Source organism: Rosa chinensis, chromosome 7 (genome assembly GCF_002994745.2).
Source record: "Rosa chinensis cultivar Old Blush chromosome 7, RchiOBHm-V2, whole genome shotgun sequence".
Classification (NCBI taxonomy): domain Eukaryota; kingdom Viridiplantae; phylum Streptophyta; class Magnoliopsida; order Rosales; family Rosaceae; genus Rosa; species Rosa chinensis.
This window is the reverse complement of record NC_037094.1, coordinates 48,672,983-48,691,633: the sequence shown is the minus strand read 5'-3', so window position 1 is coordinate 48,691,633 and position 18,651 is coordinate 48,672,983. Positions and strand designations below refer to the sequence as shown.

The window sequence follows — 18,651 nt, the reverse complement described above, 5'->3', positions numbered from 1 at the left end:
TCGCTCCTTGCGTCCTCCATTGGGGGCGCGACAATAGGCTTAGTTCCCATGGGTCTAGCATTATAGTTCTTCACAAGAATATTGTGGTGCTTTTCAGCTACGTTCATGGCGCCAATGAGCTCATGAAACCTTGTGATACGTCTTGCATTTACATCAATCCGATAATTCTTTGAAATCATCAGGGCAGAGACAGGGAATGTAGAGAGAGTCTTCTCGATCAACATCGTATCAGTTATGGCTTGGCCACAAAACTCCATCAAAGACTTGATACGAAGAGCTTCCGAGTTATAATCAAGCACAAACTTGAAATGACAAAAGCGGAGGCTATGCCATCACACTTCTAAATCAGGAAGCAGGGAGTCACGAACGTTGCCAAATCACTGCTCAAGTTCTACCCATAGCTTTCTTGGGTCTTCCTCATTGAGGTATTCATTTTGGAGCGCGTCATTCATGTGCCTTGTCATGAGAATTATGGCTTTAGCTTGTTTTGCTTCAAAAACAGTAGCTTGCTCAATGGAGAGCACGTTCTGACTAGGTTCTTGGATGGCTCCCAGAAGTCCATCAGCCTTAAGATGTTGGCGCACATCTCGGACACATCTATGGTATCCTGTGCCAGTTGTCTCTAGTGGAACGAAGTTCAACTTGTTCAGGTTACTCATCCAGAAAAACAACACAAGCTTAGGGTTAGTTTCGGAGCGAAAAAGGCTACCACGAAAAATTATTAAATTTATGAACGTAGTCGCTTCCAAGAAATTAAGAATTTTCTGAGCGCAGTTGCTTCCAAGAAAATCTGATTCCAAGAGGGTTTTGGATTAGATCGAAACAACGATGTATGTGGTCGATCGTTTTCTTCTCAATAAACTCTAAGTTTGGAGGACTCTACAAGCTCCAAGCTTGGAGTGAGCACGAACCCCCACAGTTCGGCTTTTGATCTCCCCTATGAAGAAGAAAAGGGGGTAGAAGAAGGGATGTTGGAAGTCCCCGAGAAAAGAAGAAGAAATTAAAAAAAAACTTCAAAAACGGAAACTTTTAGAAAAAATTACTTTAAAAAAAATGGCCGGAAAACTTGACAGAAAAGTTGGTCCGAAAAATGTCGCCGGAAAGTGGTCGGAAAAGTGTTGACCGGCGTTGACTGGCCGTTGACTGGAGGTGCTGACGTGGCAGATCGGTGCTGACGTGGGAGGGCTGACTGGTTGGCTTCGGGCCGGTTTCTTCCTTCTGGGTCGTGGGCTAGTCCTTTGCTTTTGGGCTTAGGGCTGCTATGTTGCTTGGGCTGGGCTTGTTTCTTTTTTTGGATTGGACTGACAGAGGCAGAGGGGTTTCAGGCGGCGGTTCAACGTGGATGACCTTCTGGTGTCCGGTTCGTCGATTTTCAGGCCTGTTCCGGTGGTTATTTTTCCGGTTCCGGCAATCTGGGTTTGAAGCGCTGCAGGTGATGGAGTACGGATGTCAGAGGCGGAGGAAAAAGCCTTAAATCAGGCAGAGGTGTTTCTGGTACTTTTGAGGCCGGTTCGGTATTTTTCTTGCCGGTTCTTGGGGTGGTGCCGCCGGTTCTGGACTCCTGGGGTCGAAACCTTCAAGGTGGGTGGTGGCGGTTTTTGGGATTTGAAGGCTACGAATTTAGGGCTTCAGGGTTAGGGCTTCGTGCTGATAACTTGTTTTAGGGAATCAGAAATTGAGAGATAATCGCTGTGTAATCTCATTGATAATAGGGGCCTATTTATATAGAGGATTACAATGCATAGATATAGAATCATACAAGGAAAGAGAATCTCTAGATTCTTCTAATTGAATCCAATTACCACTAGGTCAAGTAACCTAGAGTTTGGATTAAACACAAATAGAGATAGAGATATCCTTCAACAGATACCAGTTTATTTATTTTTTTTTTTTTTTTTGTCACAATTTTGCTGAAGATGAGTTACATATCTTTAAAGATTGCAAGCAGGTGGAGGAATTTTGGTTCCTGGGCCCACTAAAACTTAAAGCACGTACTCACCATGCATGCTCTATCTCTGCATGGGTTTGCATTTTAGTGAAGTTTTCCCTCAAGAACAGTGACTTATTCTATATGCTTTCATAGTGGTCAGAACGCACTGGTGTGTTATGGAGGGGGTTGACTTTCAACTTTCTTAATACTGCTGGATGGGCATCTAAGCTCCTGATTGATTACCAATAGTGTCCACCTAGTTATGGTGGAGAAGAAGAACAGGCTTCAGACTAAATGGAAACTCCTTCCGAGTGGTAGACTCAAGCTTAACACTGATGTAGCTTTTGACGTAGAAACTGGTGAAGATGGAATTGGGGCTGTCATCATAGATACCAATGGTGTGTGTTTGGCTGCTATTGCACTCCCTTTTTCTTGAGCTGCCTTTCATATTGAGGTGGAGGCTATGAGGGCAGGACTCCTACTTCATTTTGTGTTGGTGACTTTGTTGAATCATATTCTAGTATTTATTACAAGTGAATGATAATTAATAATGTTCTCTTAGTTACTCTTAATGTGGTGTGTGTGTGTGTATATATATATATATATAAGAGTAATAATTACATTAATATGGGTCTTTTATACGTAAGGCTTACGCCTTATGCCTCAAGGCAAACGCCTTCTTGAGGCTCACCGAAAAACGCCTCAGCCTACGCCTCAGCGTTTTAAAACATTGATTCTTACAATATATATCGAAGCACACAACATTTAAGGATTAGGGAACAGTTGGACCAGAAACACCTATAGCTAATATAAGTTGCTGCATGTTTAACATTGGCACCAAGGCAAATGTTTTTAAGCATAGAGCTCCAAATTAGATAACCTGGGTGTTGGTACAGCAATAAGTGGAGTGTTTTTCTTTGTCACAATCCCAAATTTGTCTGAAACGTCAAGCTTTTTGTCATTAGGCAGTTTCCAATCAAACGAATGCAAGAATGAAGCCAACACATAGAACAGCATCCTCTCTGCTAAGGGAATCCCGGCACATATTCTCCTCCCATAACCAAATGGAAGAAACTGAAATTTGTTGCCCTGGTAATCAAAGCTATTGCTTGGATTTAGGAACCTCTGGGGTCTAAATTCCAAGGGATCGTCCCAAACACTTGGAACTCTCTGTATGGCCCAAGCATTGAGAAAAATAGTGGAACCTTTTGGTATGTAATAGCCACCAATGATGGTAGGTTGGCTTGAACGCCGGGGCACTAGAAGGGGCACTGGAGGGTGCAAGCAAAATGTCTCTTTGATCACAGCATCTAAGTGATGTAATTTCGGAAAATGAAACTCTTCAACCAAGTTGTTCAACCCCACAATTTGTGTTAGTTCTTCTTGAACTCTTATCATTTCTTCTGGGTGCTGCATCAGCTCAGTCAGAACCCATTCCCCTATTGTTGCCGTAGTGTCAGTTCCACCCACCACGATATCCTATTAATATATATTGTAATTCACTCAATAAGAATTAGAGTATGAAACTTAATACGACATATATTAATTACCACTCTTCCATACAAAGAATAAACCAAAAGTTAGATTACTATACCATGAGCAAGCCCTACAGTTGTTGCACTGTAAACGATGTTGAACCATCTTCATGATTATTATTGTTCTCCAAGAGGAACTGCAGAAAGTCCTTCCTTTCATGTTTTTGTTGTACTCCCCCATTTTGGCTGAGGCTAGCATCTTCATCTGTTCTTCTATGGCACGACTTAGAATCTTGTCAATCGCGGATTGAACTTTCTTTGCTTGCCTCTCAATTCCTTGTATGTCAAACCTTGCAAGCACAGGAAAATAGTCCGAAATGTTTGGTTTTGCAAATAGATATACAATTTCTGCCACCAATTTCCTATAATCTTCACCAAAATTAGTCCCTTGTAGAGTTGCGCCCCATAGCATACGCAAAGTTGCGTTGATTACTGTGGAAAATGCAAACTCACCCACATCAGTTTGGGTTCCAATTTTGTCATGATAAATATGACTGATCGACTTGTGCACCTCCTCTTTTCTCAGAGCATAGCCATCATCAAGGTTGATTTTGCTCAGCATCTGACCCACAAACACCTTGCGCAGCTTCCTCCAATCTGAACCATACGATCCAAATGCAATGTCTGATGCTCCATATGAGCGACTAGACCAGCAATTGTAGGGTTACGGTTGGAAAATGTTGTGTCATGGTCACGAACCACTTGCTTCACAAGCTCAGGTGAGCTCACCACAATGCACAACTTGGTACCAAGTTGGAGTTTGTAAATTGGACCATAAACCCTTGCCATGTCTGTGAATTCTAGGTGGAGGTTTGCACCAAGAAATGGAAGCTATCCAACTAGCGGCAGACCACGAGGGCTGGTGGCAACGGAGCTGTAGGGTTCCTATTCGGTTTCTTCCAAATCCACAAGAACCAGAGCAGAGTAAACACCATGAACAAGTGACGCAGTCGGATTGATATCTAGGTTTACCAGCAATAAACCTAAGCAAAGGATTCTGGAGTCCACCAGAGATAAAAGAGAATAATCTCAATTTTATTGATAAAAGATGATAAGATAGTTCTGCAGCCGTTTAAGGTTGCTTATATATGGGAAAGAAATCCTAGGCGACTAACAATGAAACCCTAAAGCCCACGGATTAAAACAAAATAAATCCAAAATAAACTAGAAAACCTAAAATAAAAAGAATGTAAAACTAGCCTTAAAATATTAAATCACAAATCGGATAATTAAGACGATACATTTTGGCCTAAATCTGATAGGGCTCACTAAAGTGAGTCTTGAAGATCTCGTCGTTCCCATTCTGGAAAGGCCATGCGTCTCAAACGGACATTCTGGCCAAAAGTTAGTCAAATCTGATTCAAAATCAAAACCTGACTTTTCGCACGAGAAACCCGAAAAGTCCAAAACCAAATCTTCTTGAATATTCCGGCGGCTAGTAACCTGATTACGCGTGAGTTACCTATTTTCCAATCACTTTTCTTGATTCTACGCCGCTTCTTTACTTTTATGGTTTTTCGGCTTAACTGGGTCCATTCTTGTCTTACATCATTCTCCTCCACTATGAAAGAACTCGCCCTCGAGTTCCTCTTGAATAAAGGACAAGAATAGGTAGACAAAAGACTTAAGGAAAAATTAGACAATTGAACCTGTAGATTATTGGCCGGATCTTCTGCATATTCTGATGGCACAATCATGAACCCAACACCATAGATGAGTCTGTCATATGCATTTTGGCTTTCATAGGCAACCGTAGTAGATTCTTCTTGGCGCTCAAGGTTGCATTCTTGAATGACATCGGGTTCTGAATGATTTATTTCAGGATCCAAGACTTCACCATTACAAATAACCATGTCTTCATGAGCAATTTCATCTTTAACATCTTCTTGATCATGATGGATGATTTCTTGTGGAGTTTCTTCCATCAGAAAATTTTCTGGCTTTTCTTCAGATAAGCTATTAATCTCAACGGGCAAAGAAAATTCTTTGGACTTTAACTTCTTCTCAAAAACCTTGGGAGGGTAATTCTTGATCGAAAAATCTCTAGGCAAAAATTTTTCGTTAAGAAGACCTTTCATCTTCCTCCATGTTCGAACACGCTCTTTTCCTTGCCTCTGACGAGAGCTTTGCAACTGATCCCACCAATAAGCAGCATCTTTCTTTAGCTTCTGAGAAACCATCTTAGCCTGCTTGTGTTTTGGAACCTGGGTCCATTCTTGTCCTACATCAACAAGAGTGTGGAAATTACTGGAAGGTTTTCCCCATTGTCATGATTGCTAGTAACGCACAGTGATGACCCCATTGCTAAGCAAACTGAAAACACAGACTGTTTAATTGTATTCAGCAGGTTAGCCTGGTTAAGTGGTTATTATAATTGAAAGATAAGCTTTTCTCATTTTCTGGTCTGAAATGAGATGATTACAGATAAGGTGGGATTGGTCATTCCTGATTTGTGGCTTATTACTGATTTTCTGCATAAACCATCACAAAACAAAGGGCCAAGATATTTGTAGCATGGTAGAAAGACGGTACCAGATTCAGTGATTGAGATGAGGTATGTATGGATGTGAAAGTAACACTTTGGTCATCGTCTAAACTTTGTCATTATACAAGTAGCTAGATATTGGCCACATATAAGAGTGGTTAGAGGCGATCGAAATTCATAATAATTGGCTTATCTATGTTGAAAACTCCAGCGCTCAATAAAGGTTTTTGGTATCATCCTACACTAGTGCAAACTAGTGTAAAGGATCTAATTCTGAGCTTAATTTGGATAAGTTTTTTGAGTGTTTATGGTGCACTAAATACTTTGTCTTAGCCTCATGCACTCATTCCATCCATGAACTCATTTGTTGGCGTCTTAACCTCTTTGTGCAGAGGAGAGATAATCCGAGACGCAATAGGGCCCAATCTGCTGGCTATATCTTTGGAATAATTTTAAACAGAAAATTAGCAAGTGCAATGGGACGATACTGTGAGATAGCACTTGCCCCCTCAACTTTCGGCACCAGCACAATGAAATTAGAGTTTGCATTAGGTAGAACCAGTTTTGTTTGAAAAAGAACTGAACAAAAGCAATCACATCTTGACCCACAATATCCCGGCAAGTTTGATAAAAAGAACCTGGAAAGCCATCCGGACAAGGAGCGCTTGAAGGATGCATAGAGAAAACTGCACTCTGAATCTCATCCGCCGAAGGAACCGAAACCAGAGTAGAGTTTTCATCGGCAGAGACTAAGCAAGGAATAACCTGACAAAATTCATCAACATCTTGTGGAGCAGCCCCGGGACCATACAAAGTCTTGTAAAAATCAACCACATGATCAGCAATACTTTGTGGCTCAAAGAGGAGAGCCTCCCCATCTTGTAGACAATTAATTGCCTTTGTGACTTTGCACCGGATTTTTGATCAATTAAACAAGCAAATGCATATGCCTTTTAATTTGGCTAATTCGGTTCTTTCGCTTTGGTTTTTCTAAACGATACATTAATTGTTGATGGATGATACAACATGCAATACAAGATGCAAAGTAGTGGCTAACAAACTTCCAAATGTTCAAACTTATGGTATGTTACCGGATGGCCCATGTACCAACAACTAGATATCGCAGTGGAACTGTTTAGAGAGTTGGAAGGCATGAAGTTGGATATAGATATTTTATTATATACAATATTCTTATTGAAGGATTGGGTAAGGCTGGAAGAGTTGAATCTGCTAGGGAAATGTTTTGCAGTTTATCATCAAAAGGACTTCAACCTAATGTCAGGACATATAATTTACTGATTAATGGGTTTGTAGTTGGGGACTTGGGGGCACTATATTAGCTGGAGCAGCAAAGTTTCTCAAATGAATGGAAGATAAATGTTGTCCTCCAGATCAATGCACCCATAACAAAATAATCCAAGGTCTTGTTAATAACGATGAGACAGAGGGGCTATGGGACTAATGTATCTACTACGAAATTGGTAGTTGTTTTAAGATCTTTCTAAATGTACCCAGCAAATATCTAAATACACCCAGCACTTAAAATATTGTCATGTACTTTCCAACTTTACCCTTGCTTTGAGTTACAAACCCAGCAACCAGATTCAAAAGACGTTGACAAGACTAGGAATTGATCTCTCGCAATTGATCTCTCCCACCGACAATACAAATCACCGGCAAGTTCTCACTGCAAGCATCGGCGATAGCGTTCAAGACGCTGAGCCCACCCACCGTGAAAGTGACGACACAAGCGCCGACACCCCTGGCGCTCACGTAGCCGTTGGCGGCGTACTCAGCGTTGAGCTAGTTGCAGCAGCCTATGAGGTTGAGCTCCAGCTCGGCGATCAGGTGGTCCAAGAGGGTCAAGTTGAAGTCACCGGGGACGGAGAACACGTCATGAACACCGATCTCGACCAACCGCAAAGCCAGGTGTCGGCCTAGCGTGTGTAGATGGTACAAATAGAAAGACCTTTATTTTACGGATCCGGCTCCTCTAAAGTTATTTTTAATGAAATTTTGTGAAGTTTGTAAAATCTGAACCACCAGTGTAATCTAATGGTTTGAGAGTGAATGGTTTGAGAGTGAGCCATTTCATTTTTCTTAGCATTTTTTTTCCTTAAACATTGAAACAAATTCAAAAAAAAAATAAAAAATTGGGATAACTTTGCCGTCAACTCTGTGTTTATTGGTTGAAGAGAAACCTTGTTTCTCAATTCATCTCCAAATTAACTTGTGAACTTCGATTTTCTTCTTCGGAAGCAATGACTAACAATAGTTTTATTGTCAATTGTTGGGATCCGAGGGGTGTTAGGTAACCCTATTTCTCTTTTTGATGATCTAATCCAAGTTTCATGCTCTTAAATTATATGCATATGAAATATGGGAGGATGCTTTGATCCCAAATTTGTCTCGGATGTGATCCACGTTTCATGAGGGGAAGAAAACACCCGACCTCCTGATATGCTTTTAATTTAATGTTTTCATGTGATAGTTTCTTCTGTTTTGTATCAATCTGGCCATGGGAACTATTAGGTAAAGGTAATCATGAACTGAGAAGGGGATGATGAGGTGGAAAAAAAAACAAACCCAAACAAAAAGGGAGAAGAAGGAAGAAGATGGGAAGATAGGCAAATGGAATATGAAGTCTTTTAACTGACGTGGTTTAATAAGGACCATGCGATTATATAGATAATTGAGATTTTACGAACTTCACAAAACTTCATCAAAAATAACTTTAGAGGAGCCGGATCCTTGGTTTACTATCTAAAGAACTGTAGATCCAGTTTTGCTGCCATTGTTAACAAATTCATTTCGAAGTTAATTTGGATCTTTGAAACGGAAGAACTTTCTCATTATTACAGGGAAATTGGAAAGGCTGCACATTGACTACTGTGGATGTACCATGTATGTTATTTGTTTCATAATCTCATTGCTATTGTACAGTACTAGCTAGATTTGTTGGCTATGTACGAGTGAAACATTGTAAGCTGCCAGTAGCATGCTCCGACACTCGATATGAAATAAGAATTTACAGATTCGGGCTACGAAAGTGTGCTGATTGATTTTATTGAAAAGGAAAGCCCCATGAGAAAGTATTGACCAGTGCAGTTTTGTTTGTTTTTTTTTTTTTGGTTTTTGAAGTATTAGCTCTGAAGACTTCATTTTCCAGTTAACTTGATATTCCACACTGCACCGGTTCTGTTGAAATTGTGCTACGGCAGAATTGGTAGCTTTTCAGAAGAGCCAATACAAATATGAGTAAAACCCACCACTAGGGTCAAAACTTTCTCCACCGGACAAAATGATACCCAACTTTCAAAAGTGATTAAAATGATACCTAAATTTTTAAAAGTGGTCAAAATGATACCTAAATTTTTAAAAACAAATCAACTTGATACCCAACTTTCAAAAGTGATCAAAATGATACCTAAAGTTTTAAAAACAAATCAATTTGATACCTCAGTTTATTTTTTAGGGCTAAATACTGGTTACTACTCTGTGGTTTAGGTCCAAAATCAATTCAGTCTCTAGACTTCTAATTTTATCAAAAACACCCTTATACTTTCAATTTTGATCTAATAGTCCAATTCATTAATATTCTGTTATGGGTTCAAGTTATAGTTGAATTATTTGTTGAAAAACTATTTATTTGATAAATTTCTAATAGTGGGACTCACTCCAAAATTGACTATGCAGGCCACCTCAACACCACATCATAAAACATAGGCCATATATGAGTCACATCAACAAGCTAAATGACTCAATTGTCGAAAGACTAACAAATTGGACCTATTAGATCAAAATTGAAAGTGCAGGAGTGTTCTTGATGAAATTAAAAGTTTAGGGACTGAATTGATTTGGGACCCAAACTAAGTAGAGTCAGTATTTAGCCATTTTTTAAAACTTCTTTGTTAAATCAAATGCAAAATCAAGCACAAAAATTGAAGTGATTTGTGGTCAGAGGGCCATCAATCATCTATAACCCAATCTTCTTCTTCTATAGAATTAAAAAAAAATCTTCCATTCAATTTCAATTCTACCATCGATCGTAGAAACAAATAAAGTTCGGATGTTTTCCAACTTCTAAGGAAACAAAGAAAAATGGGAAGAGAGAGAGAGAGAGGCAGAGATAGAAGAAGAAGAGAATTAACAAAGTAAAATAAAAAATAATTGAAAAATAGTTTTTTGTGTAAAATATTATTATAACCCCATAAAATACTGCATCAGACGTGATCAATTTTAACAAAAAGTTACAAAAAATTAAACCGAGGTATCAAATTGATTTGTTTTTAAAACTTTAGGTATCATTTTGATCACTTTTGAAAGTTGGGTATCAAGTTGATTTGTTTTTAAAAATTTAGGTATCATTTTGATCACTTTTAAAAACTTAGGTATCATTTTGATCACTTTTGAAAGTTGGGTATCATTTTGTCCGGTGAAGAAAAGTTTTGACCCTAGTGGCGGGTTTTACTCTACAAATATACACAAACAATGCAAAAGCAGAATTGGTAGCTTGTAACTGGTGAATGTGCTTGAGTTTTCCTCTGGTTGGAAAACAAATTAAAACTAAAGGCCATGCTGCTAGTCTGCTAAATAATTTTCCATCAATTCATTTCCACCTTCTACATACATGTGTGAGGGAAACGCATTTCAATCCCATGCTCACCATTAAATTTACATTGCACTCTTCAACTAGAACAAAACATTTACAGTATTGAAATTCATCAAGGAATCAAGCCATCTGTAGCATCCAAAGAATGCCCGTAATGTTAAAGAATTTGGGGAACACAAAGGCGCATAGAGCTTATATAACTACAAGTAGTTAATGCTCAACAGTAAACAAGTTAATCCTCAACACTAAAGCCCTTTGCACGACAGCAGAGATATAACTTGACAAGACATCCAGAAGGCTTGAAGGCGGCTCTTATGCTTACAAGGATTTCATATATCCTGTCAAGATTGAAAACAAGAGAGGTTTAAGAACAGTAAGAAAACGTAAGCTGAGACTGAGGAACTCTAGCAATTATTCAGCAAATAACATAATAAATTTAAGCCAGTGATCTAAGAGTCTAATACACAACATTAAGATAAGACAATCAGAATAGAAAACACTAGAATTAGGCAAGCTAACCAACGGCAGTTGCTTCCCATGATCCTGCATTATTACATCCCTTCTCTTCACAAGCTAGACAACAAATTTGGACATGATAGCTTCACTCATAAAATGTGGGTGGCAAACTCGATGAAAATAAAGGACAGAATGCTTAGGAACCAAAAGATCTGAAGTTTACAGTATTCCAAATTTAGGACATACCCATGATGCTGACTGTCTTCAAGTTATTAGGAGTCAATTCCTGCAGATTAACAAAGAATATATACCTCAATATCTGAATTGGTGCACTGAATATGCTCAAGATAGGAGCCCGGGTAACATTATTTGAACATATGATTTTCAAGAACTCATGTATCACTATTTACTCAATAATTTCTTAACTTTCAGAGGTCACTTACAAAACGCCTACCAATTCACTTTTGCACATTCTGACAACACAAATGACAACAAGGGCTCAAAATCTACAATGGACAGACTTAATACTCGTATGATGACAGTAGCAACATTATTGGTGTTTCTTTGACTGGGTGCACGCTGAAATAAGGGCATGCACTTACTCAAATGAACATGCCCTTAAACAGGTAAAGTAAATACGTGATTGCAATCACCATGTCAGTAGCATCACGTAACATCATTAGTAAAATCCACCAAATGGACCTTTTGTTTTCTTGTTTTGGATTTACTATATAAAGAGGAAATCTAAAACACTAAGGAGTCCAAACACTAAACAGGGCAAATTCAGAGGAATTATTGAGCACTGAACTTTCAAGAAAAAAAAAACACTAAAATTCACTAGAAAATCTCATATCTACTAATAAAAGAGTTGGACTTTTGACTCAAAGAACCAAAGGGATTGATCTATTTAACCGAAACGAACTACAGCTTATCAATTTGTGAAAACAAAGGTTTCTATTGTTTTCTAGTAAGTGCTGTTTTAAGTACTAAGATGTAAAGCAGACTCTTACCGACTAGCTTTTGGTAAGTGAACCTAAGGTAGTACTGTGTCAATGTCTATCAGAAATGATGTGAAAGTAATGCAGCATTAAGCATGAACGGTGGCATGTCACAAAATATCTCAAATCCGAGTGTCCAATGAACATAAAAAGGACTTGCTCACATTCTTGTTCAAAATATGGGTTCAATGGAACATATACGCAACATGCCTACCATTGTGAGTGTCAATTCTACAAAGACTTCATGATCACATTCTGCCAAAAGAGATATCATGTTACACTATCTGCAAAACACAAAATCATGAAAAGTTAGAAAAGTAACAGGAATTTCAAAGCAATTATTGAGTACTAAACTTACAAGGGAAAAAAAAAAAAAAAAAACCTCTCATCTAATAAGAAAAGTGGAGTTGGACTTTGACTCAAAGAACCAAAGGGATTGATGTATTTAGCCGAAACGAACCACAGCTTATCAACTTGTGAAAACAGAGGTTCCTATTGTTTTGTAGTAAGTGCTGTTTTGAATAATAAGATGTAAAGCAAACTCTTACCAACTAGCTAGTTTTCGATAACAGAACCTAAGGTAGTCCTGTGTCAATGGTCTATATCAGAAAGTGATGTAAAAGTAATGCAGCATGTTGACATCTCACAAAATATCTCAAATCCAAGTGTCTAACGAACATAAAAATGATTTGCATGCATTCTTATTCAAGATCTGGGTTCAGTGGAACATATTTGCAACATCCTTACCATTGTGAATGTAAATTCTACAAAGACTCATGAACACATTCCGCCAAAACAGATATGAGGTTACACTATCTGCAACCAATTGAACCTTTAACAAGTCACCTGCGTCTAACTAACAAAGGGATTGACTATAATTGACATCAATTTAGCCGAAATGAACTACAGCTTATCAACTTGCGAAAACAAAGGTTTCTATTGTGAAAGTAATGTAAAAGTAATGCAGCATTAAGCATGAACGTTGGCATGTCACAAAATATCTCAAATCCGAGTGTCTAAGGAAGAGAAAAAGGATTTGCACACATTCTTGTTCAAAAAATGGGTTCAACGGAACATATATGCAACATCCCTACCATTGTGAAAGTTAATTCTACAAAGATTCATGAACACATTCGGCCAAAGCAGATATCAGGTTATGCTATCTGCAAAACAGAAAATCATAAAAAGTTAGAAAAGTAAACAGGGGAATTTCAGAGACATTATTGAATACTAAAATTTCAAGAATAAAAATAAAACAAAAAACACAAGAAAATCTCATATGTACTGAGAAAAGAGGAGTTGGAGTTTTGACTCAAACAGCCAAAGAGGAACCCAGAAGGTGACCAAAACGAGGCGCTGCAAGGCGGGTACTAACGAAAAGTTAGTGTGGGATGAGGACAGGGTTAACAAGACCAAAGAATGATCTTAGACTCTTGGTATCAGGAAACTGGAGGTTTGTCAATCACCGCATCACAATGACACTATTGGGTGCTTCAAGAGTATTTTATGGCACATAACAGTGTCCTTAAAATCCAAGAAGTCATGATGAGCACTGAGTTCTGATTTCTCAGCCTCAGTCAGAATTGAAAACCCAATTGAACTACTAGTCCATGTATTGAGTGCGCTTTGCGCAGAAGGCAAGACTAACCTCTCAATGCCGAATTCCATGAGCCGATTTTCGAGCTCATTCATCAAAATCCTGCACATCCCAAGTCTCCTAAACTGAGGCCTAGTCGCCACGAGTGGCACTTCAGCAACTCCCTTATTGATCCTCACCGTGGCGGCACCGATCATCTCCTGATGACCATCATCATCATCTCTCCTCTCCAAAACCACAGTGTAAAACCCTCTCAAATTCAACTCGGAATCGGATTCCAAGTCGAAGACAATGTCCTCAGCAATGTCTCTGTTGGTGTAGGGGTCTTTGGAAGGCTCGAAACACTCGTGGATGGCATTGAGAGCGGAGTGGAGCTTGGTGCAGTAAAAAGATTCAATTCGCATGTGAGATTTCAAAAGCCTCCATGTCAGGTTATTCCTCACGGGAATGGGTGTCCCCAAAATCCGGTTGATCCCAGAAATCTTGGATCTTTCATCTTTTAAGACATCATTGATGTTTCTTGTTTTCGATCCTCTTCTTGATCTGGATTGGATTTGGGGTCGGGTTCTGTTTGACGACGCCGTTTTGCTCTCCCAACACCGGACTGATTCTTCTTCAGGAACGCGCGAGGGTTTCACGGTAGACGACCATGACGATGCCATAGTAAAGGCCCGCTTCCGCTTCATGATTGATCGATCTCGATTAGGGTTTTTGATCGATCTTAGGGTCGATCTCGATTAGGGTTTTTGATCGATGTGGGTCTCGATCTTAGGGCTTAATTCAGCGGAAAGTTTGATCAGAGAAGAGAAATTTGTTGAACAGAGAGAAAGAGAGAGAGAGAGTGAAGAAACAAAGAAATTCAAGAGAAACAAATAAATGATTTGCAGGTAGAGGAGAGAAAGTGAAGACAGAGCAAATGCAGGTACAGGTTTATATAACAGGTTCCAACGGATACTTTCTCACTTATTGACACGTGGCCTTTTGCTGCTTGCTGCCCACGAAATCATGACAGCTGGCACTCCCTCCACTAGAAACGAATACTGCGTTTAAATCAGGATCCCCTTCATGTTCCCAAAAAAAAAAAAAATTAATTAATAATAATACAACAAAGAATAGAGGAACAAAGAATAGAGCAAACTGAAGACTGACAAAAGGTAGGGTTAATAAAAAAGACTAAATTTAGTTTAGTAACTCAAATTTTAGGGTTAAAATTAATTTGGTCCCTGATTTTTTTTTTTTAATCAAGATGATCCCTGCACTTCCAATTTCCATTACTCGAGTCCAAATTTCAAAATTGACTCCAATTGTGACATCATATGGTGAGTTGACACCGACAAGCATGGCCCACTGTTCAGTTTTTAATTCTCAGTTTGGACGAAATGTCCAAACTACCCTGATTACTATTTTCCTCATCTCGAGCGTGCTGGAGTCGTGGGAGGGCGTCCGGGCAACCCAACCATGTCCACCGTCGTTGCCGCCGTCTACCCCCTTGCTAGACCCAGGACGAGGCTCGCTTCCTTATCCTCGCCTATCGCGACCACTGGTTCTACGAATCTGAAATCTGCCAACTGGGACCACATAGCCGCTGCCACAGCTTCCTTGGCTCCCTCCTCGCCGCCCAAGACCTCGTTGTAGTGCCATCAGAAGGCTCGTAATTTGGTAAAATTTGATGGAAATGTTGACAGGGATTTTAGTCCTGATGTTGATGAGAAGTCTAGCTTCTATTCTAGCTCAGGGAAGAAAAAATGTTGAGTACTTCTGGTTTTGTAGCTTTGATAATGTGCTCTTGTTTTACTGTGATTTGGTTTGGAAGTAGATTATTAACATAGATAGTGGATATGGGGTTCTGCTTTGAACTAGGGATGGCGGAGGTGTCGAATTTGGTGGAGGAAGAAGAAGAATATGGGATAGCCGAGTGTGAGAGTCAAAGTTAGGGGTAGTGTGAGAGATGATGATGATGGAAGTAATAACTCGACGACGTCGGGAAAGCCGACATACGTGGAGTCATTGACGTATTGATCAAGATCAAGAGGGAAGGAGAGGAGCGGGTCTCCACCGTCATGAAGCTTGAACTGGAACCTGAACCAGGGTCTTTACACACTCTGGAGCCCGTCTTTGCAATTGTAGTGAGGGGTTAGAGAGGGTCTAAATTTGGGGGTTTTGGGAATGGTCAAGTTGGTCATTGGGTCTTTTGAAGCATAGGAGTTTGGCTTTGGTAGTTTTGAGGTGGAAGTTCTCATGATGATGAATTAAATTTGGGAGCAATTAAAGAGTTTTTTGGGTTTGGAAAATTGAGAACCAATTTCAATTAGGTTGTTCTATCCCAACAACATTTACTTTGCAAAGAAAAAGCTACCCAACAAAGATCATATTGTTCATCAAGCCACGAGGTATGTAATCTGGAAGGTCACGTCCCCAAATTGAAGTTTCCATAAGAGAATACGACATTTTGACAAGGTTCATATGTAAAATTGTAGATTGAATCAATTGGATGTGGGTAGATTTGGTAGGCAAATGCGGCGGTTGAGAAGCCTCAAAATTCCATAGCAGTTAAAAACTTTAAAATTTTTAGATTTTGAAATGAAAGAGGAAGAGAAAGTGTGAGGGATATGGAGGATTAGTGACTCAATTTAATATGGTTGGGTTTAGTGGCAAAAGAAGTTATGTTCCATTGTTTTGGGGGGGGGGGGGTTTGAAATTACCAAACTGCCCTTTGAAATATGAATAATGGCATAAGGTTAATAGTGTTATTAACGACATGTATCAAAAGTGAATTGCAGAGGAAAACTGAAGACTTGCAAATGATGAAGGGTATGATTAATAAAAACCTCTCACCCATGAAAATCTCTGGGCAGCTGGCAAAGTGTTTTGGCATATGAATATCCGCCAATTGTTTTTTTTTTTTTTTTATAAAATAAAGGATTAAATACTTGTTACTCCGCAAACTTTTTCCTGAAAAACAGTTTAGTTCCTAGCCTTTCAAATTAAACTGGATAGTCCTTATTCTCTCTAATTCTCACACAACAGGTCCAAAACATGTCTAAAATGACTATTCTACCCCCAAAATCCTTTTTATATTTTTTTCTCTCTCTTTTTTTAATTTCTCTCTATTTTTTTATTTTTTTTCTGCTTTTCTCTCTCTCCCTCTCCACAGATCGATCTTGTCCTCCTCACTACTCTTAATCTCTTACATTCTCATCTTCATCTTCTTCTTCAACTCTCCAGAACCCACCACTAAATGGGTCTTCGTCTTCCTCTATCAGAATGCAACTCCGGCGCCGGCAGAGTGCTGTACTCGAAGATCGTCCGCTTCAAGCAACCCTCCACTCCGTTTTCAGATAGCTTCTCCACATTCTTCACGTTCTCCGTCAGCAATTTGAATCCCTCCTCGATCGGCTGGACGGCTGGCTTTTATCATCACGTCGGATGATGAGGTTGTCGAAGACGCTGGCGGGTTCTTGGGGCTCTAGAGCATGGCGGACCCGGGTTCGGGTTCAGGGTCGAGCTTCGTGGCGGTGGACCTCGTGAATTGCTAGATATAATTCGGTGGGTCTTCAACATATCCGTTTCGTATTCGAATCTCAAACCCAGAGACCCGCTCCTCTCCTTCCCTCTCGATCTTGATCAGTACGTCAACGACTTGGGTGTTTAGGATTTGGGTTGTTTCTGGGTGTTTATGATCTGCGTTGTGTGTTGTTATTGTTTGATCTGATCTGGGTGTTTCTAATCATTCGTAATATGTTGGATGATGATAGTAAGGTGGCTTATTGGTGGGAGTGGTGGAGGATGAGGAGGAGGAGGAGGAGAGGTGGTTGAGCTTAGTGGGGACGACGGAGGTGGAGATGGAATTGTGGCGGCGGAGCCTCCATGAGGGGTGGAGGGGGCCTACCAAGCGCTGTAGAGTGGTAGTGAGTGCGGTGGATCGAGTGGATAAACTCGAGGTCAGATACTAGCTTGGAGAGAGAGAGAGAGAGAACCAGCCAAAAATAAAATAAAAAGAGAAAAAAAAATAGAGAGAAAAAAAAAAGGATCTTGGGGGTAGAATAGTCATTTTAGACTTGTTTTGGACCTGTTGTGTGAGAATTAGAGAGAATAAGGACTATTCAGTTTAATTTGAAAGGCGAGAGACTAAACTGTTTTTCAGGCAAAAGCTTGAAACTTGTACTAATAAGAAGTAGGGCAAATGTCCAAATACCCTAAAATCTTCCTTATCCTACCAAACTTATGGATTTCCCTATTATCCATAAGATAATTAATTTTTGTTCCCTAAAACCCAATTGAGCTCATTTTTTTTTATTTTTTGTTTGTTTTTGGGACTATTTCACCCTCTTCCCCTCTGTCATATAGAGATAAAGTGTTTTTTTTTTTTTTTGGGGGGGGGGGTGTGGGGGTGTGAGGTCACTGGAGAGTTTATCGAAACTTGACCATAACCTCGTCAGAATTTGCCAGAACCTTGCCGGAGGTTGCTGGACGCTTACTGGTCCTTGCTAGTCGTCAGAGGTCACTAGAGGTCAACGGAGATCTCATAAAGTTCTAGGAGGTTTATTGACCTCCAAAAAAACTTTTATTGTCCCCCAATAAAAGTATTATTGAGGATCAATAATTAGTGAAAAATGAAGACCTTCTTGATTTTGAAAGTCTTAGGTGGTTTGTTGACCCCTACTAGAATTTTATTGACCACCAATAAAAGTTTTGTTGAGAATCAATAAAAGTGTTAGTAGATAGAGTATCACCATTTTCTTTTATAAATGAAATAAATCGATCAAATAAATAGGTATGAGATAATAGAAACTAATTTTTTTTTTTAGAGTAATAGTCAACCATTTTATTAATAATAAACAAAAGAAAAATTACAACTTATAGATGTAGAAGCTACATCAAAATATAAAATAACAACAGAAGTACTAGATGCAACAAAGCATCGGAAATAAAAAACCTAGCAAGGATATGAAGGGATGTAATTAAGCATTTGATGAGGCACCAGACAGAGTCTGAGCTATGTAAAACGGTACCAACAGTATGGCACGCAAAGATATAC

General features: G+C 39.3%; 1 protein-coding gene and 1 pseudogene across 13 annotated transcripts; both read right to left on the bottom strand.

Annotated features, from left to right (window-relative positions):
- Positions 1–2,702: 2,702 nt before the first annotated feature.
- LOC112178527 lies at positions 2,703–4,317 on the bottom strand (annotated as a pseudogene).
- Positions 4,318–10,532: 6,215 nt separating this feature from the next.
- On the bottom strand, positions 10,533–14,609 carry LOC112178532 (increased DNA methylation 1). Of its 13 annotated transcripts, none has more exons than XR_005803513.1 (4): positions 13,665–14,609; positions 12,231–12,300; positions 11,265–11,304; positions 10,533–10,900 (listed from the first exon to the last, which is right to left on the bottom strand). XR_005803513.1 is itself a non-coding variant. In XM_040511159.1 (2 exons), exons 1-2 carry the CDS (start codon positions 14,297–14,299, stop codon positions 12,297–12,299), a joined length of 639 nt encoding a protein of 212 aa, XP_040367093.1. In that variant the 5' UTR covers positions 14,300–14,608; the 3' UTR covers positions 10,533–12,296. The 13 variants fall into 13 exon arrangements, 2 of the variants coding, with proteins under 2 accessions (XP_040367093.1, XP_024172443.1); XR_005803511.1 differs by adding an exon at positions 13,111–13,179 and having other exon boundaries at positions 10,533–11,304; positions 13,665–14,607; XR_005803509.1 differs by adding an exon at positions 11,082–11,135 and having other exon boundaries at positions 11,265–13,179; positions 13,665–14,606.
- Between the last annotated feature and the right edge of the window lie 4,042 nt (positions 14,610–18,651).